At 59.2% G+C, this 26022-nt stretch overlaps 2 protein-coding genes across 2 annotated transcripts; both read left to right on the forward strand.

Moving 5' to 3' along the window:
- The first annotated feature begins 653 nt into the window (after positions 1-653).
- Positions 654-8195, forward strand: FRMD8 (FERM domain containing 8). Its single transcript, XM_062602869.1, has 7 exons — positions 654-761; positions 2447-2613; positions 3583-3786; positions 4980-5103; positions 6008-6196; positions 7805-7991; positions 8100-8195. Exons 1-7 carry the CDS (start codon positions 654-656, stop codon positions 8189-8191), a joined length of 1071 nt encoding a protein of 356 aa, XP_062458853.1. The 3' UTR covers positions 8192-8195.
- Positions 8196-19338: 11143 nt separating this feature from the next.
- SCYL1 (SCY1 like pseudokinase 1) lies at positions 19339-24690 on the forward strand. Its single transcript, XM_062602871.1, has 4 exons — positions 19339-19496; positions 20411-20551; positions 21124-21246; positions 24466-24690. Exons 1-4 carry the CDS (start codon positions 19356-19358, stop codon positions 24682-24684), a joined length of 624 nt encoding a protein of 207 aa, XP_062458855.1. The 5' UTR covers positions 19339-19355; the 3' UTR covers positions 24685-24690.
- The last annotated feature ends 1332 nt before the right edge of the window (positions 24691-26022 follow it).

Below are 26022 nucleotides of genomic sequence, written 5' to 3' on the forward strand. Positions count from 1 at the left end.
GCTATGGGGGGTTATGGGGGCACTGGGGTCATTGGGGGCAGCTATGGGGGGGTTATGGGGGCACTGGGGTCATTGGGGGCAGCTATGGGGGGGTTATGGGGGCACTGGGGTCATTGGGGGCAGCTATGGGGGGGTTATGGGGGCACTGGGGTCATTGGGGGCAGCTATGGGGGGGTTATGGGGGGCACTGGGGTCATTGGGGGCAGCTATGGGGGGGTTATGGGGGGCACTGGGGTCATTGGGGGCAGCTATGGGGGGGTTATGGGGGGCACTGGGGTCATTAGGGGCAGCTATGGGGGGGTTATGGGGCAGATGGGGGGGGTATGGGGAGCAGTGGGGTCATTGGGGGCAGCTACGGGGGGGTTATGGGGGGGCACTGGGGTCATTGGGGGCAGCTATGGGGGGGTTATGGGGGGCACTGGGGTCATTGGGGGGCAGCTATGGGGGGGTTATGGGGCAGATGGGGGGCAGCTATGGGGGGGTTATGGGGGGCACTGGGGTCATTGGGGGGCAGCTATGGGGGGGTTATGGGGGCACTGGGGTCATTGGGGGGCAGCTATGAGGGGGTTATGGGGCAGATGGGGGGCAGCTATGGGGGGGTTATGGGGGGCACTGGGGTCATTGGGGGCAGCTATGGGGGGGTTATGGGGCAGATGGGGGGGTCCCTGTTGGTGCCCCCAGGCTCACCCCTGCCCCCCCCAGACGAGCCGTGTCTGCAGCTGCGCAGGAACGTGTTCTTCCCCAAGAGCAGGGAGCTGGAGGTGTGGGGCTGGGGGGGAGGAGGGCACGGGAGCATGTGTGGGTCACTGTGGGGTGATGTGTGGGTCACACTGTGGGGTGATGTGTGGGTCACTGGGGGGTGATGTGTGGGTCACACTGGGGGGTGATGTGTGGGTCACACTGGGGGGTGATGTGGGGGTCACTAGGGTGATGTGTGGGTCACTGTGGGGTGATGTGGGGGTCACACTGTGAGGTGATGTGTGGGTCACTGGGGGGTGATGTGGGGGTCACACTGTGGGGTGATGTGTGGGTCACTGTGGGGTGATGTGGGGTCACACTGTGGGGTGATGTGTGGGTCACACTGGGGGGTGATGTGTGGGTCATACTGTGGGGTGATGTGGGGCTCACACTGTGGGGTGATGTGTGGGCCACTGTGGGGTGATGTGGGGCTCACACTGTGGGGTGATGTGTGGGTCACTGTGGGGTGATGTGTGGGTCACACTGTGGGGTGATGTGTGGGTCACACTGTGGGGTGATGTGTGGGTCATACTGTGGGGTGATGTGTGGGTCACACTGTGGGGTGATGTGTGGGTCACTGTGGGGTGATGTGGGGGTCACTGTGGGGTGATGTGTGGGTCACACTGGGGGGTGATGTGTGGGTCACTGTGGGGTGATGTGTGGGTCACACTGTGGGGTGATGTGGGGGTCACACTGTGGGGTGATGTGTGGGTCACACTGTGGGGTGATGTGTGGGTCATGTGGGGTCACACTGTGGGGTGATGTGTGGGTCACACTGGGGGGTGATGTGTGGGTCACACTGTGGGGTGATGTGGGGCTCACACTGTGGGGTGATGTGGGGGTCACTGTGGGGTGATGTGGGGGTCACACTGTGGGGTGATGTGTGGGTCACACTGTGGGGTGATGTGTGGGTTACACTGTGGGGTGATGTGTGGGTCACTGTGGGGTGATGTGGGGTCACGCTGTGGGGTGATGTGGGGCTCACACTGTGGGGTGATGTGTGGGTCACACTGGGGGGTGATGTGTGGGATGTGTGGGCCACACTGGGGGGTGATGTGTGGGTCACTGTGGGGTGATGTGGGGCTCACACTGTGGGGTGATGTGTGGGTCACTGTGGGGTGATGTGGGGGTCACACTGTGGGGTGATGTGTGGGTCACACTGTGGGGTGATGTGTGGGTTGCTATGGGTCACCATGGGGCGCCGTGGGGTGATGTGTGGGTCGCTCTGGGTCACCATGGGTCCCTGTGGGGTGATGTGTGGGTCGCTATGGGTCACCGTGGGGCGCTGTGGGGTGATGTGTGGGTTGCTATGGGTCACCGTGGGGCGCTGTGGGGTGATGTGTGGGTCGCTATGGGTCACCGTGGGGCGCTGTGGGGTGATGTGTGGGTCGCTATGGGTCACCATGGGTCCCTGTGGGGTGATGTGTGGGTTGCTATGGGTCACTGTGGGGCGCTGTGGGGTGATGTGTGGGTTGCTATGGGTCACCGTGGGGCGCCGTGGGGTGATGTGTGGGTCGCTATGGGTCACCGTGGGGTGATGTGTGGGTTGCTATGGGTCACCGTGGGGCGCTGTGGGGCGCTGTGGGGTGATGTGTGGGTCGCTATGGGTCACTGTGGGGCGCTGTGGGGTGATGTGTGGGTCGCTATGGGTCACTATGGGTCACCGTGGGGCGCCGTGGGGTGATGTGTGGGTCCCTGTGGGTCTCAGGTGCAGTCGGAGGCGCTGCTGCGGCTGCTCTACGAGGACGCGCGGGGGCAGGTGCTGGGGGGGCGCCTCCCGCTGGACCCCCCCCAGGCCCTGGCTCTGGGGGCCCTGAGCTGCCGCCTGCGCCTGGGCCCCTTCCAGCCGGGGCTGCACACGGCGCGAACCATCAGGTACGGGGGGCGTGGGGACACCGGGACCCATAGGGACCCATAGGGACCCACAGGGACCCATAGAGACCTATAGGGACCTGTAGAGACCATAGACACAGAGACACAGAGACCCATAGAGACCCATAGAGACCATAGACACACATAAAGACCCAGAGACCCATAGGGACCCATAGAGACTGTAGAACACATAGAGATGAGACCCATAGAGATCATTGAGACCCAGAGGCCCATAGAGACCATAGAGATCAGAGACCCATAGAGACCCAGAGGCCTGTAGAGACCATAGACCCATAGAGACCCATAGAGACCCATAGAGACCCATAGAGACCACAGACACACATAAAGACCCAGAGACCCATAGAGACCCATAGCAACCATAGACACACACAGAGATGAGACCCATAGAGACCACAGACACACATAAAGACCCAGAAACCCATAGGGACCTATAGAGACCCATAGAGACTGTAGAACACATAGAGATGAGACCCATAGAAATCATAGAGACGCATAGACCCACATAGAGACCCATAGAGAGGCATAGAGACCATAGACACACATAGAGACCCAGAGGACCATAGAGATCAGAGACCCATAGAGACCCACAGAGACCATAGACACACACAGAGATGAGACCCATAGAAACCCATAGAGACCATAGACACACATAGAGACCCAGAGGCCCATAGAGACCCATAGAGACCACAGCCACACATAGAGACCCATAGAGACCATAGACACAGAGATGAGACCCATAGAGACCACAGACACACATAAAGACCCAGAGACCCATAGAGACCATAGAGATCAGAGACCCATAGAGACCCATAGAGACCACAGACACACATAAAGACCCAGCGACCCATAGGGACCCATAGGGACCCATAGAGACCCACAGAAACACGTAGAGACCCATAGCAACCATCGGGACGTACAACGACCCATAGTGACCCACGGGGCCCCCCCCAGGCCGCTGCTGCCGGAGCTGCTGCCGCGGGCGGCGCCGCGGGGCTGGGGGGGGCTCTGGGGGGCGCTCGTCCGCCGCGGCCCCCGGGAGCCCCCCCCCGAGCAGCGGCTGCTCGAGGCCTTCGCCCGCACCCCCGGGCCCGGAGCCCCCCCGGCGGAGCTGCACCGGGGCTTCCTGAGGAGCTGCCACGACCTGCCCGGCTACGGGTGAGGGGCACGGGGGGACAGGGGGGGCCCCAATGGGACCCCAATGAGACCCCTATGGGAGATCCTATGGGAGACACAAGGGGAGACACAGGGGAGACCGCCATGGGAGACACAGGGGAGACCCCATGGGAGACACAGGGGAGACCCCTATGGGAGACACAAGGGGAGACCCCTATGGGAGACACCTATGGGAGACACCTATGGGAGAGTCAAAGGGAGACACAAGGGGAGACCCCAATGGGTGACACAGGGGGAGACCCCTATGGGAGATCCTATGGGAGGCACAGGGGAGACCCCATGGGAGACACAAGGGGAGACCCCAATGAGACCCCAATGGGAGACACAGGGGAGACCCCTATGGGAGACCCCAATGAGACACCCAATGGGAGACCCTATGGGAGACACAATGGGAGACACAGGGGGAGACCCCAATGGGAGACACAAGGGGAGACCCAGTGGGAGACCCAATGGGAGACACAAGGGGAGACCCCATGGGAGACACAAGGGGAGACACAGGGGGAGACACAAGGGGAGACCCCTATGGGACACCCCTATGGGAGACACACAGGGAGACCCCTATGGGAGACCCCATGGGAGACACAAGGGGAGACCCCTATGAGAGACCCCAATGGGAGACCCTATGGGAGACACAAGGGGAGACCCCAATGGGAGACCCTATGGGAGACCCCAATGAGACACCCAATGGGAGACCCTATGGGAGACACAAGGGGAGACCCTATGGGAGACCCCTATGGGAGACCCCATGGGAGACCCAATGGGAGACCCCAAGGGGAGACACAAGGGGAGACCCTATGGGAGACCCAATGGAGACCCCTATGGAAGACCCCTATGGGGCTCCCCAGTGAGACCCCCCAGTGGGAGATCCCTATGGGGCACCCCCATGGGATACTCCAATAGGACACCCCTATGGGACACCCCCACAATGGGACACCCAAGTGGGACATCCCCCATGAGTTATCCTATGGGACACCCAATGGGAGACCCCTATAGGACACCCCTATGGGACCCCCCACCCCTATGGGACCCCCCATACCCCCTATGGGATCCCACCACCCCCCCCCAGGACCTCAAGAGCCACCCAGGGCCCCCCAGTGCCTCCCATTCCTGCACCCCCCAAGTGCAGCTGGGGGGGGGCGGAGGGGACCCAGGACCCCCCCTGTGTCGCTCCCCAGCTGCGCCTTCTTCCCGGGAGCCATCGAGCGTCCCTCCGGGGGGCTGCTGGGCCGGGGGGGGCTGCGACCCGTAACTGTTGCTGTGGGGCTGGAGGGGGTCACCATCATCGACCCCCGGGAGAAGGTATGGGGGGTCCGTGGGGCAGGATTGGGGCCACGGGGGGGGCTGTGGGGCAGGATTGGGGCCACGGGGGAGTCTATGGGGCAGGATTGGGGCCACGGGGGAGTCTATGGGGCAGGATTGGGGCCACGGGGGGCTCCGTGGGGCAGGATTGGGGCCATGGGGGGGTCTATGGGGCAGGATTGGGGCCACGGGGGGGGCTGTGGGGCAGGATTGGGGCCACGGGGGAGTCTATGGGGCAGGATTGGGACCACGGGGGGGGGGCTATGGGGCAGGATTGGGGCCACGGGGGGGTCTATGGGGCAGGATTGGGGCCACGGGGGAGTCTATGGGGCAGGATTGGGGCCACGGGGGGGGCTATGGGGCAGGATTGGGGCCATGGGGGAGTCTATGGGACAGGATTGGGGCCACGGGAGGGGCTATGGGGCAGGATTGGGGCCACGGGGGGGTCTATGGGGCAGGATTGGGGCCACGGGGGAGTCTATGGGGCAGGATTGGGGCCACGGGGTAGTCTATGGGGCAGGATTGGGGCCATGGGGGGGTGTCTATGGGGCAGGATCTAGCTCACAGCAGAGTCTATGGGCAGGATCAGCCTCACAGTGGGGTCTGTGGGGCAGGACTGGGGCCATAGTGGGGTCTGTTGCACAGGATCAGCCTCACAGCAGGGTCTGTGGGGCAGGACTGGGGATGGAGTGGTGTTCATGGGGCAGGTTCAGGCCCACAGTATGGTCTATGGGGCAGTATCAAGTCCAGGGGGGGTCTATGGGGCAGGATGGGGACTGGGGCTGTCGCGGGGGCAGTTGTGATGAGACGCCATGGGACATGTGGAGGAGGCTGTGGGGCAGCTGTGGGGCAGGGGGAGGAGGCTGTGGGGCAGCCATGGGGCTGACTCCCCCCTGCCCCTCAGCACGTGCTGCTGACGCTGACCTACCCCGAGCTGTGCTGGGAGCTGGTGGGCGCCGTGGGGCAGGAGGGGGACGAGGCCGTGGGGCAGGAGGGGGACGAGGCCACGGGGCCCCCCCAGCTCTGGCTGGAGTTTGATGGGGACCACGAGGGAGCCCCCGTGAACCGGCTGCTGCGGGTGTTCTCCCCACAGGTACAGTGCTTGGGGGGCAGTGAGGGTGGTTATGGGGCACCGGGGTGGTTGTGAGGCAAAGGGGGGTGGTTCTGGGGCACTGTGTGGTGGCTATGGGGAGTGGAGGTTGGTTGTGGGGCAAAGGAGGGTGGTTATGGGGCAGAGGGGGGCGGTTATAGGCACTGGGGGTGCCTGTGGGTCACTGGGGTGTGGTTATGGGGCACTGAGGGGTGGTTATGGGGCACTGGAGGTGGTTGTGGGGCACTGGTAGTTATGGGTCACTGGGGGGTGGTTGTGGGGTCACTGTGGTGGTTATGGGGCACTGGGGGATGGTTATAGGGCACTGTGTGGTTATGGGGCACTGTGTGGTGGTTATGGAGCACTGGATGTGGTTGTGGGGTCACTGTGTGGTGGTTATAGGGCACTGTGGTGGTTGTGGGGCACTGGGGGGTGGTTATGGGGCACTGGAGGTGGTTGTGGGGTCACTGTGTGGTGGTTATGGGGCACTGGGGGTGGTTATGGGTCACTGTGTGGTGGTTATGGAGCCCTGGAGGTGGTTATGCGGTCACTGTATGGTGGTTATGGGGCACTGTGTGGTGGTTATGGGGCACTGGGGGTGGTTATGGGGCACTGTGTGGTGGTTATGGGGCACTGGGGGTGGTTGTGGGGCACTGTGGGGTGGTTGTGGGGCACTTGGGCTGGTTATGGGGCACTAGGGGTGGTTATGGGGCACTGTGTTTTGGTTATGGGGCACTGGGGGGTGGTTATGGGGCACTGGAGGTGGTTATGGGGCACGGTGTTTTGGTTATGGGTCACTGTGTGGTGGTTATGGAGCACTGGAGGTGGTTATGGGGCACTGTGTTTTGGTTATGGGGCCCTGTGTGGTGGTTATGTGGCACTGTGTTTTGGTTGTGGGTCACTGTGTGGTGGTTATGGGGCACTGTGTTTTGGTTATGGGGCACTGTGTGGTGGTTATGGAGCACTGGAGGTGGTTATGGGGCACTGTGTTTTGGTTATGGGGCACTGTGTGGTGGTTGTGGGGCACTGTGGGGTGGTTGTGGGGCACTGGGGCTGGTTATGGGGCACTGTGTGGTGGTTATGGGGCACTGGGGGTGGTTGTGGGGCACTGTGGGGTGGTTGTGGGGCACTGGGGCTGGTTATGGGGCACTGTGTGGTGGTTATGGGGCACTGTGTGGTGGTTATGGAGCACTGGAGGTGGTTATGGGGCACTGTGTGGTGGTTATGGAGCACTGGAGGTGGTTATGGGGCACTGTGTTTTGGTTATGGGGCACTGTGTGGTGGTTATGGGGCACTGTGTTTTGGTTATGGGGCACTGGGGGTGGTTATGGGGCACTGTGTTTTGGTTATGGGGCACTGTGTTTTGGTTATGGGGCACTGGGGGGTGGTTATGGGGCACTGTGTGGTGGTTATGGGGCACTGTGTTTTGGTTATGGGGCACTGTGTTTCGGTTATGGGGCACTGTGTGGTGGTTATGGGGCACTGGGGCTGGTTATGGGGCACTGTGTGGTGGTTATGGGGCACTGTGTTTTGGTTATGGGGCACTGTGTTTTGGTTATGGGGCCCTGGGGAGCAGCTGCAGCGCTCCCCACGTGCTGACCACGCCGCCAGGCGGAGCTGATGAGCGCCCTCATCGAGTGCTGCATCGAGCTGGGAGGGGCGGGGCCAGAGCCGGCGCAGGGCCCGCCCCGGGACCAAGCCCCGCCCTCGGAAAGCCCCGCCCCCGAAGCCCCGACGCGGGGCGCCCCCTCGCGGCCGCGCCTGCAGCGCTTGGCGACCATCGACTACGTCCAGGAGGGTGCGCGGGGGGGGGGGTCACTGGGGGGGGGGGGTCCCGAATTGGGGGGGGGGGGGGCCCGGGATCGCTCTGACCCCCCCCCATTTTCCCCTCTCCCCCCCCCCCCAGGGCAGGAGCTGCGGAGGGTGAAGCCCCCCCGGCGCTCGGCCTCGTTCTTCAGCAGGGGGGGCTCCTACAGCGCCGTGGCGGAGCAGGGCTGACCCCCCCCCCCTCAACCCCGTACCCCAATAAAGGATCGTGGATGTCGCCATCGAGCACAATTTGGGGCTAAATCCGGGCGGTTTGGGTTCATTTCGGGGCCGCTGCGCCGTGAAGGGACCGAGGGCACCCGCGCTCCTCACCCGCGCCTCGTGGTGCTCTGGGGCAAATCCTGCTGGGCCGGGGACATCTCCTCCTCTGCCGGGCGCTGCACCTGGTGGAAAACACCCCAAAACCCCGTTAACTTCAGTATTTAACCCCTTTACTTCAGTATTTAACCCTTTTACTTCAGTATTTAACCCCTTTACTTCAGTATTTAACCCCTTTACTTCAGTATTTAACCCCTTTACTTCAGTATTTAACCCTTTAACTTCAGTATTTAACCGCTTTGAATCGTTATTTAACCCTTTTACTTCAGTATTTAACCCCTTTACTTCAGTATTTAACCCTTTTACTTCAGTATTTAACCCCTTTACTTCAGTATTTAACCCTTTAACTTCAGTATTTAACCCCTTTACTTCAGTATTTAACCCTTTTACTTCAGTATTTAACCGCTTTGAATCGTTATTTAACCCTTTTACTTCAGTATTTAACGCTTTTACTTCAGTATTTAACCCTTTAACTTCAGTATTTAACCCGTTTACTTCAGTATTTAACCCTTTTACTTCAGTATTTAACCCCTTTACTTCAGTATTTAACCCTTTTACTTCAGTATTTAACCCTTTTACTTCAGTATTTAACCGCTCTGAGTCGTTATTTAACCCTTTTATTTCAGTATTTAACCCTTTTACTTCAGTATTTAACCGCTCTGAGTCGTTCTTTAACCCTTTTACTTCAGTATTTAACCGCTTTGAGTCGTTATTTAACGCTTTTACTTCAGTATTTAACCCTTTTACTTCAGTATTTAACCCTTTTACTTCAGTATTTAACAGCTTTGAGTCGTTCTTTAACCCTTTTACTTCAGTATTTAACCCTTTTACTTCAGTATTTAACGCTTTTACTTCAGTATTTAACCGCTCTGAGTCGTTCTTTAACCCTTTTACTTCAGTATTTAACCGCTTTGAGTCGTTATTTAACGCTTTTACTTCAGTATTTAACCCTTTTACTTCAGTATTTAACCCTTTTCCTTCAGTATTTAACCGCTTTGAGTCGTTATTTAACCCTTTTACTTCAGTATTTAACCGCTCTGAGTCGTTATTTAACCCTTTTATTTCAGTATTTAACCCTTTTACTTCAGTATTTAACCCTTTTACTTCAGTATTTAACCCTTTTACTTCAGTATTTAACCCTTTTACTTCAGTATTTAACCGCTTTGAGTCGTTATTTAACCCTTTTACTTCATTACTTAGCCCTTTTAGTTCAATATTTAACCCCTTTGCTTCATTATTTAACCCGTTTACTTCATTATTTAACCCCTTTGCTTCATTATTTAGCCCTTTTACTTCAATATTTAACGCCTTCATTAATCTTTTTACTTCATTATTTAACCATTTAAGCCCTTCATTATTTAATCCTTTTACTTCATTAACCACTATTTAACCCTTTTACTGCAATATTTAACCCCTTTGCTTCATTATTTAGCCCTTTGACTTCAATATTTAACCCCTCCGTTAACCCTTTTACTTCATTAACCCTTATTTAATCCTTTTACTTTACTTAACCCCTTCACTACTCAACCCTTTTACTCCAATATTTAACCCCATTATTTAACCCTTATTTAACCCTTTTACTTCATTAACCACTATTTAACCCTTCTACCTCAATATTTAACGCCTTCATTACTTAATCCATTATTTACCCCCTTCATTAATTCCTTTATTTCATTATTTACCCCTTTTCCCCTCCCTCCCCGCCTCCAGGAGCTGCTTTGAACCAAAAAGCTCCTTTTTCACCGTACAAACGCAGCCCCCCCCCCCGGCAGCAAAACCACCTCAGCCCCGGGGGTGGTTTAAGGGAAAAACCCCTTGATTTGGGGAAGTTTGTGTTTGAAAAGGGATGTTTTAAGTGTGAGCAGCACCGAAATCTTCCTTTAACAACGAGGAATGGGGGGAAACAGCGGGGTTGGGAGGGAGGAAAGGAAGCTCCCCCCCCACTTTACCTCAGGGAAAGGCTCCTATGGGGAAACACCGCTTCGGGTCTGTGTTGGAAATAAATCATTTATGGGTTAAAAAGCCATTAAATGGGGTTTATTTGGGGGTGTTTCTGCCCTGGCGCCGCGCTTTGCCCGAGCGGCGCCATTTTGGGGTGCCGCGGCCGCCATTTTGACGCCTCTTCCTGCCCCCGTTCCGCCATTTCCTGAGGTAAAATCACGCCAAAAACCAGGTTTTTTCTCCATTTTTCCTCCATTTTCCCCCTGTCCCGCTCCCGGGGAGCGGTTGAATCCGCGTCCACCCCCGCTTCGGGCTGGGAAGGGACGGAACGATCGCGATGGCGCCCGCCCCTGCGGCAGCGCTGAGGGAATGGGGCCGCAGTGCGCCTGCGCGCCGCCGCGTATCCCTCCGCGGGGGGGGGTCGGTGCTAAATGGGAGTTAAAACCGGTTAAAGTTAATGGGGGGGTTATGGGGGGGTTAATATCGGTTATAGGGAGGTTATGGGGGTTAATATCGGTTATGGGGGGTTAATATCTGTTATGGGGCTGTTGGGGGGGGGCTAATATCGGTTATGGGGGGTTAATATCGGTTATGGGGGGGTTATGGGGTGGTTAATATCCGTTATGGGGGGGTAATATCGGTTATGGGGCTGTTATGGGGGGTTAATATCCGTTATGGGGGGTTAATATCGGTTATGGGGGGGTTATGGGGGGTTAATATCTGTTATGGGGGGTTAATATCGGTTATGGGGGTTAATATCGGTTATGGGGCTGTTGGGATTAATATCGGTTATGGGGGTTAATATCTGCTATGGGGGGTTAATATTGGTTATGGGGGGGTTATGGGGGTTAATATCTGTTATGGGGGTTAATATCGATTATGGGGGTTAATATCGGTTATGGGGGTGTTAAGGGGGTTTAATATCGGTTATGGGGGGGTTATGGGGTGGTTAATATCAGTTATGGGGGGTTAATATCGGTTATGGGGGGTTAATATCAGTTATGGGGCTGTTATGGGGGGTTAATATCGGTTATGGGGCTGTTATGGGGTGGTTAATATCCGTTATGGGGGGTTAATATCGGTTATGGGGCTGTTATGGGGGGGTTAATATCTGTTATGGGGCTGTTATTGGGGTTAATATCAGTTATGGGGCTGTTATGGGGGGTTAATATCGGTTATGGGGCTGTTATGGGGGGGTTAATATCTGTTATGGGGGGGTTAATATCGGTTATGGGGCTGTTATGGGGGGTTAATATCTGTTATGGGGCTGTTACTGGGGGGGGAACGCAGCCCCCATGGAGCACCCCCCAAGGGATCCCCGTTGAGGCGGTTTTTGGGGTAAAAACCCGCTCAAAATGGGTCGTTTTCCCCACGAAACGGCGCTTTCTGGAGGCCAAACGCTGGGGAATTGGGGGGGGGTCACCCCAAAATGCTTTGGGAAGCGGTGGAGAACACCCCCCGCCCCCCAAGTGAGGCTCCGAGGGAATGTTTGGGGCAAAAAGCGGGGATTTGAAGCCTGAAAGGGCTTATTTGCACCTGAAATCACTGCCGGGGGCCATTTTGGGGTCATTTTTACAGGTTTTTGTGCTTTTGTGGTTCAATCCGTCAATAAATCCACCAAACATCCCCCTTTTTCTGCCTTTGCTTTCTGGAAAAGTGAGGTTTTGGTGAAACCAGGTTCCTTTTTCTATGGGAAATACCTTCAAATGCCCCCCTCCGAGCCCAGCTTTGGGGTAAAAACCGGCTTTACGGGCTCTTCCCGCACAGAAAATGTGAAGTTTGGCCTCGCCGCAGCCAGTGAAGGAATCGTGAGGCTGAATTTGGGGTTGGAAGCCCTAAAACCAGCCCGAAAGGGGTAAAAGCAGCACGAAAGGGACGTAACCGAGGTGCAGGTGGGTGAAATGGGGGTAGTGGGGCCATGACTCAGCAGGGCCTCAAAGTGCCGGGGGGGGGCAGAGAAAATAAGGCGAAAAAGGTGTTTTGGGGAACGGTAACAAACGGGGGGTTGGAAATGGGCAAAAAGAAGGGGATTTTGGGGTCTGGGTGCTCTTCAAGCACCGTTTCCCCCCCCCCCCGTTTAGGACAAAAGGAGCCGCACGCTGCAGCGAGAGCGAAAAGGGTCAAAATCAGGCGAGAAAGGACGAGAATGCTCCAGATCTTCCCCCTCCCCCCCATCAGAATGGAGCCCTAAAATGGGGCTAAAACGAACCAGTTCGGCGCTCGAACCGCGCGGGGCTGATGGAGGATGAAAAGGGCGAGAAAGGAGTAAAAAAAGACCCGGAAAAAATAACGCGGTTTTTGCTTTTATCGGGGTTATTTGGTGATTACAGGGACTATTTTTTTTCCTCCCCCTCCGCGGAAGCGGCTGCGGTGGCGTGGGCGTGCCGCGGCTCTATATAAACGGGCGCGGGGAGGGAGCGGCCCCAGTCGCCATTAGTGCTTGTGCCGAGGCGATTCCGGCTCGCGGAGCTGCTCTTTTTTGCCTTTAAAATTGGCTTTTTTTGGGGCCAAAACGCTCTTAAAGCGGCCTTACATTAGAAAAGGGGGCTTAAAGCGGCGTTATTTCACGCGAAAATGCTCTTAAAGCAAAACGCTCTTAAAGCGGCTTTATTTAAAGAAAAAAGGCTTTTAAAGCGACGTTATTTGAAGCAAAACGCTCTTAAAGCGGCTTTATTTGAAGAAAAAAAGGCTCTTAAAGCCGTTTTCTTCGGTTTTTTGATAGAATATGGCGTTAGAAAAGCCACGCGCGAGCTGGGGGCTTCTTAATGCACCGAACGCCCCAATCCGCTTTGCTTTGGGAACGAGCAGCTCTTGAAACCCTTTGAGTTGAGAACCGAAGCTCTTAAAGCCGGTTTTCAATGGGATCGCGGCTCTCTTTAATACCGGAGCCTTTCGGGCTCTGCTCTTGGCACCGGAGGAGCTGGGTTCTTTCGCCAGCCCTTAAAGGGCTGCGTTAGGAAAGCCGGAGCCCCCTGTACAAGGGAGGAATGGCTCCTAAAGCAGATTCCTCCTTGGCTGCAGCTCCTAAAGCGCTTTCTTCGCTTTCGGACCGCTCCTAAAGTGGTTCCGTTCTTGGAGCAGCTCCTGAGGCTGCTTTAGTGCCTGCGCCGGGGCTCCTAAAGCGGCTTCCTTTGTGTTTTGAAGCTCCGGACGGGCGGTGAGGGGCGATGGAGCAGGAGCGCTCCCGAGGCTGGGCTCAGGGCAGGAAGGACTCGAGGGGAAAGGAGCCCGTGGAGATGGCGGAGGAAAAGGAGAAGAACAAAGCGAATAGGAACAGAAAAGAGAGGAGAAAGAAAAGAACAAATAGAGAAAAGAACAAGAAATAGAGAAAAACAAGAAATAGAGAAACAAGAAATAATAGAGAAAAACAGAGAAACAAGAAATAACAAAAGAAACAAGAAATAATAGAGAAAAACAAATAGAGAAATAGAGAAAAACAAGAAATAGAGAAACAGAGAAAAACAATAGAGAAACAAGAAATAACAAATAGAGAAAAACAAGAAAGAGAGAAAAACAAGAAATAATAAAAACAAATAGAGATACAAGAAAAATAGAGAAACAAGAAATAGAGAAAAACAAATAGAGAAGAAAGAACAGAGAAAAAAGCAAGAAATAGAGAAAAAAACAAGAAATAAATAGAGAAAAGGACAAGAAATAGAGAAAAAACTTTGAGAAGTAGAGAAAAAAACAAGAAATAAGAGAAAAAAAGAACAAGAAATAGAGAAAAAGACAGGAAAAAAATAGAAAAATGAGATAAATAGAAAAATCTATAAAAATTGAGAAAAAAGAAAATAGCGGAAAAAATGGAATCAAACTACAGAAAATTGAAAAAAGAAAATAGAAATTAATCGAGAAGAGGAAAAATAAATGAAAATTGAGAAAGCAAATTGGAAAAAAAAATCGAAAATTGAGAAAAAAATAGAAAAAAATCTAAACCATTGAGAAAAACCAAGAGAAGAGAAAATAGGAAAAAAATAAAAAATGGGGAGGAAAAATGGAAATTGGAGAAGCTTGGGGAAAACCGCCAGGAATGAGAGAGGAGCCGCTGGGATTTGGTGAAGGCAGAGCAGGAGGAAGGACGAGACCGAGGCACGGGAGCGATGGAGGGAAGAGAGGAGATGGGCGAAGGCGGTAGAAGAGGAAGGAGAGGAAAAACGGGAGCGCTCCAATGGAGGCAGCGGCGCCGGCGGGACCAGGGTAGAGCGAGGCGAGGGGGCCGGGAAGCGCCCCGGAAGGTTTGAGGCATTGAAGCCAAGAGGAGCCGGAGCTTGTGGGGCTGGAGCAGGAGCCGCAGCCGGTGAGGCCTGGCCCCATTTGGGGAGGGGGGGGTCGGGGGGGGGTTTGGTGGGCGCTGGGGGGCTCTTGTCATTGCAGGCACCGCAGGCGCTGCTCCGCGCCCGCCCCCCCCCTCTTTTTGCCATAAAACTCCCAAGAAATGGGAAAATTCCCCCCCCAACACATCTCCAGCGTCCCCAAGCTCCGGGCTTAGGTCCCGCCGGCGCCGCAGAGTAAGTGCTCCAAAATCCTTCTCTTTGCTCCCAAAAGTGGTGATGTGAGGGAGGGACGGACGGACAAAAGGCTCTGGAAAAGGGGGAGGAAAGGGGGGAAATGGTGGTTTGTTTTCTGGGGGAGGGATAGGGGGGTGTCTCGAGTGTTTTTCCACCCTCAGAGAAGCAGCCAAGATGCAGGAAAACAGGAAAAAAAAAAGGAAAAATTCAGGAAAAACGCAGGAAAAATGCAGGAAAAACACAGGAAAAAGGCAGATAATGGTGAGAAAAATGCCAAGCAAAGCAAAAACCGTGATTCCAAGGGCCAGGATTTGCCCAAAAAGGCCAGTCTGCACCCAAAACGGGAGCTTTCCCCAGCGCCCATGGGGCTAAAGGCAGCGATTTGATACCACGGAAGCCGGGCTGAAGTAAGAGTTTGGGTTGAATTGGGAGGGTTTTGGGTGTTGCCGTTGGGATTTTGGGGGGGGGAGGGGGGTGTTGGGGGGCCTGTTCCCAGCCTTTCCACAGATGCTGTGCTGGGAGGCAGCTTGAAGAACCCCCCCTTTCCCCCCCCCAAAACGGAGCTGGAAAATGAGGACTTTCATCCCGAGTATTCCCAGGAGCTTCCCATAGGAAAACCTAACGTAAACCCCCCCAAAACAGCGGTGGAAATGTGGGGGGGGGAGGCACAAAACTGGCTTTTTTTGACGTCTATTTCTGGGTGTGGATTTGGGGGTTTTGGGGCGTTTTCGGCCGTTTTCGGTGGCATGGGGGGGGGGCGGGACTCGGTTGTGCCATTGGTGGGATCACTGCCCCTTCCCCATGCACCTCGTGGCATGTTTGCCCCCTTCACCCCCCCCCCCCCCAATATCCCACCCCCTCCCCCCCGTTCCAGCACGGAGAAACGATGGGAATTGGGCTGAAATGGGTAAAACTGGAGCGGGTTTTGCTGCTTTAACCCCCAAAACGGGGCTGGGGGTGGGGGTTGTGTCTTGTGGGTGTTTTTTCCAGAGCCCCCCCCATTCCATTGTTGAGGATTCACAGCTGCCAACAGCCACACTGGGGCAAAAAAGCCCCTAAAAGGGTCTTCAGGAGCACGTAGGCAGAAAAAATAGCACCAAAAAAGGGTATTTTTGCTGCTTTCCCCCCTAAAAATGAGCCATTCCGCACTGGGACGCGATGGGAATTGCTGCTTTTCTCCCCAAATTCCACTTCCCCCCTCCCCAAAAGCCACAGATTTAACAACAAACACCCCCCCCCCCCAAAGGGCCCTATTGGAGGGAGATTGAACTAAAATGTGGCTTTTCCCCCCCGAAAACCCGCTGCGTGTTGCTTGGAAAGGGGAGGGGGGAGGCTCTTTTTAACTGTTTTCCCAGTTTTTTCCCTCAAAAGCGCTAGGAGTTGAGGAGCCGCAGAGGTTTTGGGTAGGGAGGAGCTCAGAGGCTCTGCTTGGTCCCGCTGTTGTTCCTGGTGCTGTTGTTGTCATCCCCCCCCCCCCCCCCCCCCCCCCCAAGCAGTCTTTGTGTCAAAACAGCCTCGATTGGCCCCAAAATGGACAATTGGCTCCCAAAAATGGCTAAAAACTAGAAAATGCCCCCAAAACACCAGGCAGGAGGTGAGCGAGTGAGTAAGTACCTGGGGACACCCCCCCCCCCCCCACCTTGTTCTGAGCCTGCTGTGGCCAAGGGAGCACAGCTCTGACCCAAAATCCTGCTTTCTGAGCCCATTTCTGCAATGGGAGCGCGACCCCAACCTCTCCCTAAAGGAGCCTTTTTTGCGCCTGACCCAAAATTCCTCTTTCTGAGCCCATTTTGCGCCTGGGGAAGGGACCCCTGCCCTGCCCCCCCCCCCCCCTTTCCCGTGCCTGTTTTGCGATGGGGGCGCGTGACCTTGACCCCAAATCCCCATTTCTAACCCCGTTTTGGGACTGAGGGGAGCACGATTCTGACCCAAACCCCCACTTTCTGATCCCATTTTGCACCAGGGGACTGTGATCCTGACCCAAAATCCCCATTTCTCACCCCATTTTCCTCCCAAATCCTCCTTTTTCCAGTTAAAAGCTGTTTTAACCCCCCCCGGTTTTGGCGCCGTTCCCCTGGGGGCTGTTGCATTGATTGTAGGGTTTTGTCCCCAAAATCGCACATTTTTGGGGTGTTTTGGGGTCTCCCCACCCAGCACCCCCCTGTGGGGGAGGGGCTGCCCCGCCCCCGCCCCTCCCCCCCCGGAGGTTTTTTCTTTTCCTGAGAGAACCCCCCCAGCGTTGTCTCAGGTTTTGCTTTTTCGCCTCCGCCCCCCCAAAAAGCCCCAAAATGACCCCAAAAAAAAAAGCAAAAGGCGCCGGTGGTGGCACCCCCGGAGCTGCGCCCGGGGCAGGGTTCGACCCCCTGCGGCACCCGCTGCTTGGCACGACAGGAGCCCCCCCATGGCGTGACAGGAGCCCCCCATGGCGTGACAGGAGCCCCCCATGGCGCGACAGGAGCCCCATGGCGTGACAGGAGCCCCCCCATGGCGTGACAGGAGCCCCCCATGGCGTGACAGGAGCCCCCCATGGCGCGACAGGAGCCCCATGGCGTGACAGGAGCCCCCCATGGCGTGACAGGAGCTCCATGGCGCGACAGGAGCCCCATGGCACGACAGGAGCCCCATGGCACGACAAGAGCCCCATGGCGCGACAGGAGCCTCATGGCGCAACAGGAGCCCCATGGCACGACAGGAGCCCCATGGCACAACAAGAGCCCCATGGCGCGACAGGAGCCCCATGGCACGACAGGAGCCCCATGGCACGACAGGAGCCCCATGGCGCGACAGGAGCCTCATGGCGCGACAGGAGCCCCATGGCACGACAGGAGCCCCCCATGGCGCGGCAGGAGCCCCATGGCACGACAGGAGCCCCCCATGGCGCGGCAGGAGCCCCATGGCGCAACGGGAGCCCCATGGCGCGACAGGAGCCCCCCATGGCGCAACGGGAGCCCCCCATGGCGCAACAGGAACCCCGTGGCACAAGAAGAGCCCCGTGGCGTAACAGGAAGCCCCTTACTGTAGGACCCCCCCCCATCTCTCTGTGTTGCTTTGGGGCAGCTATGATACATGGATAGGGGTGACACCCCCCCTTATCGCGACAGGGCACCATAGTGTGAGGGACCCCCCCTTATTGTGACTAACCCCACAGTGTGATGGATGCCCCCTTATGGTGACAGGGACCCCATAATGTGATGGGCTCCCCCTTATCACGACAGGGACCCCATAGTGTGATGGACTCTCCCTTATCACGATAGGGATTGTATAGTGTGATGGACCCCCCCTTATCACGACAGGGACCCCATAGTGTGATGTACACCCCCCTAACTGTGACAGGGACCCCATAGTGTGATGGGCTCCCCCTTATCACGACAGGGACCCCATAGTGTGATGGGCTCCCCCTTATCATGACAGGTACCCCATAGTGTGATGGGCTCCCCTTTATCATGACAGGGACCCCATAGTGTGATGGACTCTCCCTTATCACGATAGGGATTGTATAGTGTGATGGACCCCCCCTTGTCGTGACAGGGACCCCATAGTGTGATGGACTCCCCCTTATCACGACAGGGACCCCTTACTGCAGTAGCTCCTTTCCCTCTCTGGACCTCTCATGTTGCTTTGGGGCATCCCTGATAGGGGGCAGCAGGGACCCCATACTGCAGTAAGGACTCTCTGTCATGACAGGGACCCCATATCATGATAGGGGGCAGCAGTGACCCCATACTGCAGTAAGGACTCCCTGTCATGACAGGGACCCCATATCATGATAGGGGGCAGCAGTGACCCCATATTGCAGTAGGGTCACAGGGACCCCTTACTGCAGTATCCCCTCTCTCCACGCCCACAGAGCCCCACTTTGCTCTGGGTCCTTCACGATACAGGGGCAGGGGCTGCGCCCATGTCGCGACAGGGACCTCATGTTGTGACAAGGGTCGTGGTGCTGTGAGGCCTCCGTTGGCCGGCGGGAGCCCAGCGCGTGCCTGGTGAGCAGAGTCGCGACAGAGCCCATGCAACGGGTGCCTCATGTCGCGACAGGAGCGTGTGCCCGCCCCCCTCCGCCCCGGTGACCAATAAACGGCTGAGGCTTGACCGGTTTCGTGTTGTGTCTATTGGGCGGGGAGGGGTTTGTGACGTCACAGCGTCCCCGCCCGTTTCCTGTGACGTCACTAGCAGGTTTTCGCCAGCCTGGTGGTGACGTCACCACCCGCCCCTGCCGCGTGTCGCTTCCGGGCCACGCCCCCTTTCAAGCCACACCCTGGCCACGCCCCCCACTCGCAGCGTCCCTGGTTACGCTAAGGCCCCGCCCCTCGCCCACAGGCCCCGCCCCTTCTCCTCCACCCCCCCCGCGGCGGTTCACGCGCATCCCCCTTCTGTGGCCACGCCCCCTTCCCCGCCTCCCCCAATCACCGCCCTCCTCCCCGCCTATGACCCCGCCCCTTCCCTCACGCCACGCCCCCTGGTCCGTCACCGGATCCTCCCGCCCGGAGCCGCTGCCGTTTCCTCCGGGCCCGGCCCCGGTCCCGGTCCCGGTCCCGGCCTCTCCCGCCCCGGTCCCGCCGCCCCCCGCCATGTGGCTCTTCTCCAGGGACCCGGTCCGGGACTTCCCCTTCGAGCTGGGACAGCCCGGACCGGACCCGGACCCGGACCCCGACCCCGACCCCGACCCGGACCCGGCCCCGCTCTGGCGGCTGCTGCGGGGACGGCGGAAGGTGAGGGGGGGGCTCGGGGAGCGGCGTCACCCAGGGCCCGGCGGTGCCCCCCGGGTGCTCGGCCCCATCACCGGGTCCCCCCATCCCCTTGTCCCCCTCATCCCCGTATCCCCCATCCCCGTGTCCCCCCCATTCCCATGTCCCCCCATCCCCATGTCCCCCCGTCCCCCCCGTGTCCCCCCCATCCCCTTGTCCCCCTCATCCCCGTATCCCCCACCCCCGTGTCCCCCCCCCCCATGTCTCCCCCATCACGATGTCCCCATCCCCGTGTCCCCCCATGTCCCCCCATCCCCATGTCCCCCGTGACCCCCATGTCCCATGTCCCCCCCATCCCCATGTCCCCCCCATCCCCACATCCCCCCTGTTCCCCCCATGTCCCCCCATGTCCCCCCTGTTCCCCCCATGTACTCCATGTCCCCCCATCCCCGTGTCCCCCCTGTCCCCACCATGTGCCCCCCGTTCCCATGTCCCCCCATCCCCATGTCCTCCCTGTCCCCCCCATGTCCCCCCTGTCCCCCCCATGTCCCCCCATCCCCATGTGGCCCCTGTTCCCATGTCCCCCCCATGTCCCCCCATCCCCCATGTCCCCCCCCCCATGTGCCCCCTATCCCCCATGTCCCCCCCATGTCCCCCCCCCCCCCATGTCCCCCCCATGTCCCCCCCATGTCCCCCCCATGTCCCCCCCATGTCCCCCCCATCCCCATGTCCCCATGTCCCCCCCATGTCCCCCCCATGTCCCCCCTGTCCCCATGTCCCCCCATGTCCCCCATCCCCGCGTCCCCCCTGTCCCCACCATGTGCCCCCTGTTCCCATGTCCCCCCATCCCCACCTCCTCCCTGTCCCCCCCATGTCCTCCCCATCCCCATGTCCCCCCATGTCCCCCATCCCCTTACCCCACAGCCCCATCCCCGCAGGCGGACGGGGCCCCGGTCTCGGTGTTCTGCCACAGCCTGGTCCCGGGGGACGCGGCTGCCACGGCCCTGGCCCGGGCGGCCCTGAAGCGCCTGCGCACCCTGAGGCACCCCAACGTGCTGGGGTACCTGGACAGCCTGGAGGTGAGGGTGCCAATGGGTGCTGATGGGTGCCAGTGGGTGCCAGTGGGTGCCGATGGGTGCCAGTGGGTGCCGATGGGTGCCAGTGGGTGCCAGTGGGTGCCAATGGGTGCCAATGGGTGCCAGTGGGTGCCAATGGGTGCCAATGGGTGCCGGTGGGTGCCAGTGGGTGCCAATGGGTGCTGACGGTGCCAGTGGGTGCCAATGGGTGCCAGTGGGTGCCAGTGGGTGCCGATGGGTGTCAGTGGGTGCCGATGGGTGCCAAGGGGTGCTGATGGGTGCCGATGGGTGCCAGTGGGTGCCAATGGGTGCCAGTGGGTGCCGATGGGTGCCAGTGGGTGCCAATGGGTGTCAGTGGGTGCCGATGGGTGCCAGTGGGTGCCGATGGGTGCCAAGGGGTGCTGATGGGTGCCAATGGGTGCCAGTGGGTGCCAATGGGTGCCAGTGGGTGCCGATGGGTGCCAATGGGTGCCAGTGGGTGCCGATGGGTGCCAGTGGGTGCCAATGGGTGCCAATGGGTGCCAGCGGGTGCCAGTGGGTGCCGATGGGTGCTGACGGTGCGGCGGCGCCCGCAGACGGAGCAGAGCCTGTACCTGGTGACCGAGGAGGTGACGCCGCTGCGGAGGCACCTGCGGCTGCGGCCCCCGACCGGGGCCATGGGGGAGCAGGAGGTGGCCTGGGGCCTGCACCAGCTCCTGGTGAGTGGGGGGGGCCCTGCGCTGTGGGTGCTCTGCGCTATGGGTGCTCTGTGCTGTGGGTGCTCTGTGCTGTGGGTGCTCTGCGCTGTGGTTGCTCTGCGCTGTGGTTGCTCTGCGCTATGGGTGCTCTGTGCTGTGGGTGCTCTGCTCTATGGGTGCCCTGCGCTATGGGTGCTCTGCGCTGTGGGTGCTCTGCGCTGTGGGTGCTCTGCGCTGTGGGTGCTCTGCGCTATGGGTGCTCTGCGCTATGGGTGCTCTGCTCTGTGGGTGCTCTGCGCTATGGGTGCTCTGCTCTGTGGGTGCTCTGCTCTGTGGGTGCTCTGCGCTGTGGGTGCTCTGCTCTATGGGTGCCCTGCGCTGTGGGTGCTCTGCTCTATGGGTGCCCTGCTCTGTGGGTGCCCTGCTCTATGGGTGCTCTGCTCTGTGGGTGCCCTGCGCTGTGGGTGCCCTGCGCTATGGGTGCTCTGCTCTATGGGTGCTCTGTGCTGTGGGTGCTCTGCTCTATGGGTGCTCTGCTCTATGGGTGCTCTGCTCTGTGGGTGCTCTGCTCTATGGGTGCTCTGTGCTGTGGGTGCTCTGCTCTATGGGTGCTCTGCGCTGTGGGTGCTCTGCGCTGTGGGTGCCCTGCGCTATGGGTGCTCTGCTCTATGGGTGCCCTGTGCTGTGGGTGCTCTGCTCTATGGGTGCTCTGCTCTATGGGTGCCCTGCGCTATGGGTGCTCTGCTCTGTGGGTGCTCTGCTCTGTGGGTGCTTTGCTCTGTGGGTGCTCTGCTCTGTGGGTGCTCTGCTCTATGGGTGCTCTGCTCTATGGGTGCCCTGCGCTGTGGGTGCCCTGCGCTATGGGTGCTCTGCTCTATGGGTGCTCTGTGCTGTGGGTGCTCTGCTCTATGGGTGCTCTGCTCTATGGGTGCTCTGCTCTGTGGGTGCTCTGCTCTATGGGTGCTCTGTGCTGTGGGTGCTCTGCTCTATGGGTGCTCTGTGCTGTGGGTGCTGTGCTCTATGGGTGCTCTGTGCTGTGGGTGCCCTGCGCTGTGGGTGCTCTGCTCTATGGGTGCTCTGCTCTATGGGTGCCCTGCGCTGTGGGTGCCCTGCGCTATGGGTGCTCTGCTCTATGGGTGCTCTGCGCTGTGGGTGCTCTGCTCTATGGGTGCCCTGCGCTGTGGGTGCTCTGCTCTATGGGTGCTCTGTGCTGTGGGTGCTCTGCTCTATGGGTGCTCTGTGCTGTGGGTGCTGTGCTCTATGGGTGCTCTGTGCTGTGGGTGCTCTGTGCTGTGGGTGCCCTGCGCTGTGGGTGCTCTGTGCTATGGGTGCTCTGTGCTATGGGTGCTCTGTGCTATGGGTGCTCTGTGCTGTGGGTGCCCTGCGCTGTGGGTGCCCTGCGCTGTGGGTGCCCTGCGCTGTGGGTGCCTGTGCTATGGGTGCTCTGTGCTATGGGTGCCCTGCGCTGTGGGTGCTCTGCGCTATGGGTGCTCTGCGCTATGGGGTCCTGCTCTATGGGTGCCCTCCTCTATGGGTGCTCTGCGCTATGGGTGCCCTGCGCTATGGGTGCTCTGCTCTATGGGTGCTCTGCACTGTGGGTGCTCTGCGCTATGGGTGCTCTGCGCTATGGGGTCCTGCTCTATGGGTGCCCTCCTCTATGGGTGCTCTGCGCTATGGGTGCCCTGCGCTATGGGTGCTCTGCGCTGTGGGTGCCCTGCGCTATGGGTGCTCTGTGCTGTGGGTGCTCTGCTCTATGGGTGCTCTGCTCTATGGGTGCCCTGCGCTATGGGTGCTCTGTGCTGTGGGTGCTCTGCTCTATGGGTGCCCTGCGCTATGGGTGCTCTGTGCTGTGGGTGCTCTGCTCTATGGGTGCTCTGCTCTATGGGTGCTCTGCTCTATGGGTGCCCTGCGCTATGGGTGCTCTGCGCTGTGGGTGCTCTGCGCTGTGGGTGCTCTGCGCTGTGGGTGCCCTGCGCTATGGGTGCTCTGCTCTGTGGGTGCTCTGCGCTGTGGGTGCCCTGCGCTGTGGGTGCTCTGCGCTATGGGTGCTCTGCGCTGTGGGTGCTCTGCGCTATGGGTGCCCTGCTCTGTGGGTGCTCTGCGCTGTGGGTGCCCTGCGCTATGGGTGCTCTGCTCTATGGGTGCCCTGCTCTATGGGTGCCCTGCGCTGTGGGTGCTCTGCGCTATGGGTGCTCTGCGCTGTGGGTGCCCTGCGCTGTGGGTGCTCTGCTCTATGGGTGCTCTGAGCTATGGGTCCCTGCTCTATGGGTGCTCTGCTCTATGGGTGCTCTGCTCTATGGGTGCCCTGCGCTATGGGGTCCCTGCGCTATGGGTGCTCTGCGCTATGGGTGCCCTGCTCTATGGGTGCTCTGAGCTATGGGTGCCCTGCTCTATGGGTGCCCTGCTCTGTGGGTGCTCTGCTCTATGGGTGCTCTGCGCTGTGGGTGCCCTGCTCTATGGGTGCTCTGTGCTATGGGTGCTCTGCGCTATGGGGTCCCTGCGCTATGGGTACTCTGCTCTATGGGTGCCCTGCTCTATGGGTGCTCTGCGCAATGGGTGCTCTGCTCTGTGGGTGCTCTGCACTATGGGTCCCTGCTCTGTGGGTGCTCTGCGCTATGGGTGCCCTGCGCTATGGGTGCTCTGCTCTATGGGTGCCCTGCGCTATGGCTCCCTGCTCTATGGGTGCCCTGCTTTACGGTGTCCTGCTCTATGGGTCCCTGCTCTATGGGTGCCTGCTCTATGGGTCCCCTGCTCTACGGGTGCCCTGCTCTACGGGTGCCCTGCTCTATGGGTCCCTGCGCTATGGGTGCCCTGCTCTATGGGTGGCCTGTTCTATGAGTCCCTGGCCTATGGGTGCTCTGCTCTATGGGTCCCTGCTCTATGGGTGCCCTGTTCTGTGGGTCCCTGCCCTATGGGTCCGTGCTCTATGGGTCCCTTCCCTATGGATCCCAGCGCTATGAGTCCCTGCTCTATGGGTCCCAGCCCTATGGGTCCCTTCCCTATGGGTCCCTTCCCTATGGGTCCCAGCCCTATGGGTCCCTTCCCTATGGGTCCCAGCTCTATGGATCCCAGCTCTATGGATCCCAGCCCTATGGGTCCCTTCCCTACGGGTCCCTTCCCTATGGGTCCCTTCCCTATGGATCCCAGCCCTATGGGTCCCAGCCCTATGGGTCCCAGCCCTATGGGTCCCAGCCCTATGGGTCCCAGCGCTATGGGTGCTCCGCCCCTTGTGTCCCGCAGACGGCGCTGTCGTTCCTGTGCTCCTCGGGGCTCGTTCACCACGCGCTGGGGCTCGGGGCCATTTACGTGGCCCCGGGGGGGGACTGGAAGCTGGGGGGGCTGGAACGGGCCGCGGCCACCAGCGACGGGGCCCCCCCCCGGCCCCCCGGGACCCCCCCCCGGCCCCAGGACCCCCCCGAGCTCAGCGACCCAGCGCGGGGGCAAGGGGAGCCCTGGTGAGTTGGGGGGGGGCACTGGGGGGGTCTTGGGGTCCATGGTGGTCATGGGGGGGTCATTGGGGGTGATGGGGGGACGTGGGGGGTCTGGGATATGGGGGGGTATGGAGTGGGACATGGGGGTCACAAGGGGTGATGGGGGACAGGAGGACATGGGGGTCACAAGGGGTGATGGGGGAGCAGGAGGACATGGGGGTCACAAGGGGTGATGGGGGGGCAGGGGGACATGGGGGTCACAAGGGGTGATGTGGGGTCAGGAGGACATGGGGGTCACAAGGGGTGATGTGGGGTCAGGAGGACATGGGGGTCACAAGGGGTGATGGGGGACAGAGGAGGACGTGGGGGTCACAAGGGGTGATGGGCAGGAGGACATGGGGGTCACAAGGGGTGATGGGGGGGCAGGAGGACATGGGGGTCACAAGGGGTGATGGGCAGGAGGACATGGGGGTCACAAGGGGTGATGGGGGCAGGAGGACATGGGGGTCACAAGGGGTGATGGGGGGCAGGAGGACATGGGGGTCACAAGGGGTGATGGGGGGGCAGGAGGACATGGGGGTCACAAGGGGTGATGGGGGGGCAGGAGGACGTGGGGGTCACTGAGGGATGGGGGGGCAGGAGGACATGGGGGTCACAAGGGGTGATGGGGGGCAGGAGGACGTGGGGGTCACAAGGGGTGATGGGGGCAGGAGGACATGGGGGTCACAAGGGGTGATGGGGGGCAGGGGGACGTGGGGGTCACAAGGGGTGATGGGGGTCAGGACATGGGGGTCACAAGGGGTGATGGGGGGCAGGAGGACATGGGGGTCACAAGGGGTGATGGGGGGGCAGGGGGACATGGGGGTCACAAGGGGTGATGGGGGGGCAGGGGGACATGGGGGTCACAAGGGGTGATGGGGGGGCAGGGGGACATGGGGATCACAAGGGGTGATGTGGGGGCAGGAGGATATGGGGGTCACAAGGGGTGATGGGGCAGGGGGACATGGGGGTCACAAGGGCTGATGGGGGGGCAGGGGGACATGGGGGTCACAAGGGGTGATGGGGGGTCAGGAGGACGTGGGGGTCACAAGGGGTGATGGGGCAGGGGGACATGGGGGTCACAAGGGGTGATGGGGGGGCAGGAGGACATGGGGATCACAAGGGGTGATGGGGGGCAGGAGGACGTGGGGGTCACAAGGGGTGATGGGGGTCAGGAGGACATGGGGGTCACAAGGGGTGATGGGGGGCAGGGGGACATGGGGGTCACAAGGGGTGATGGGGGGGCAGGAGGACATGGGGGTCACAAGGGGTGATGGGGGGGTCAGGAGGACATGGGGGTCACAAGGGGTGATGGGGGGGGGATGAG

Source organism: Pezoporus occidentalis, unplaced genomic scaffold (assembly GCF_034315485.1).
Source record: "Pezoporus occidentalis ecotype Australia unplaced genomic scaffold, CSIRO_AGI_Poc_V1 ctg790, whole genome shotgun sequence".
NCBI classification, from domain to species: domain Eukaryota; kingdom Metazoa; phylum Chordata; class Aves; order Psittaciformes; family Psittacidae; genus Pezoporus; species Pezoporus occidentalis.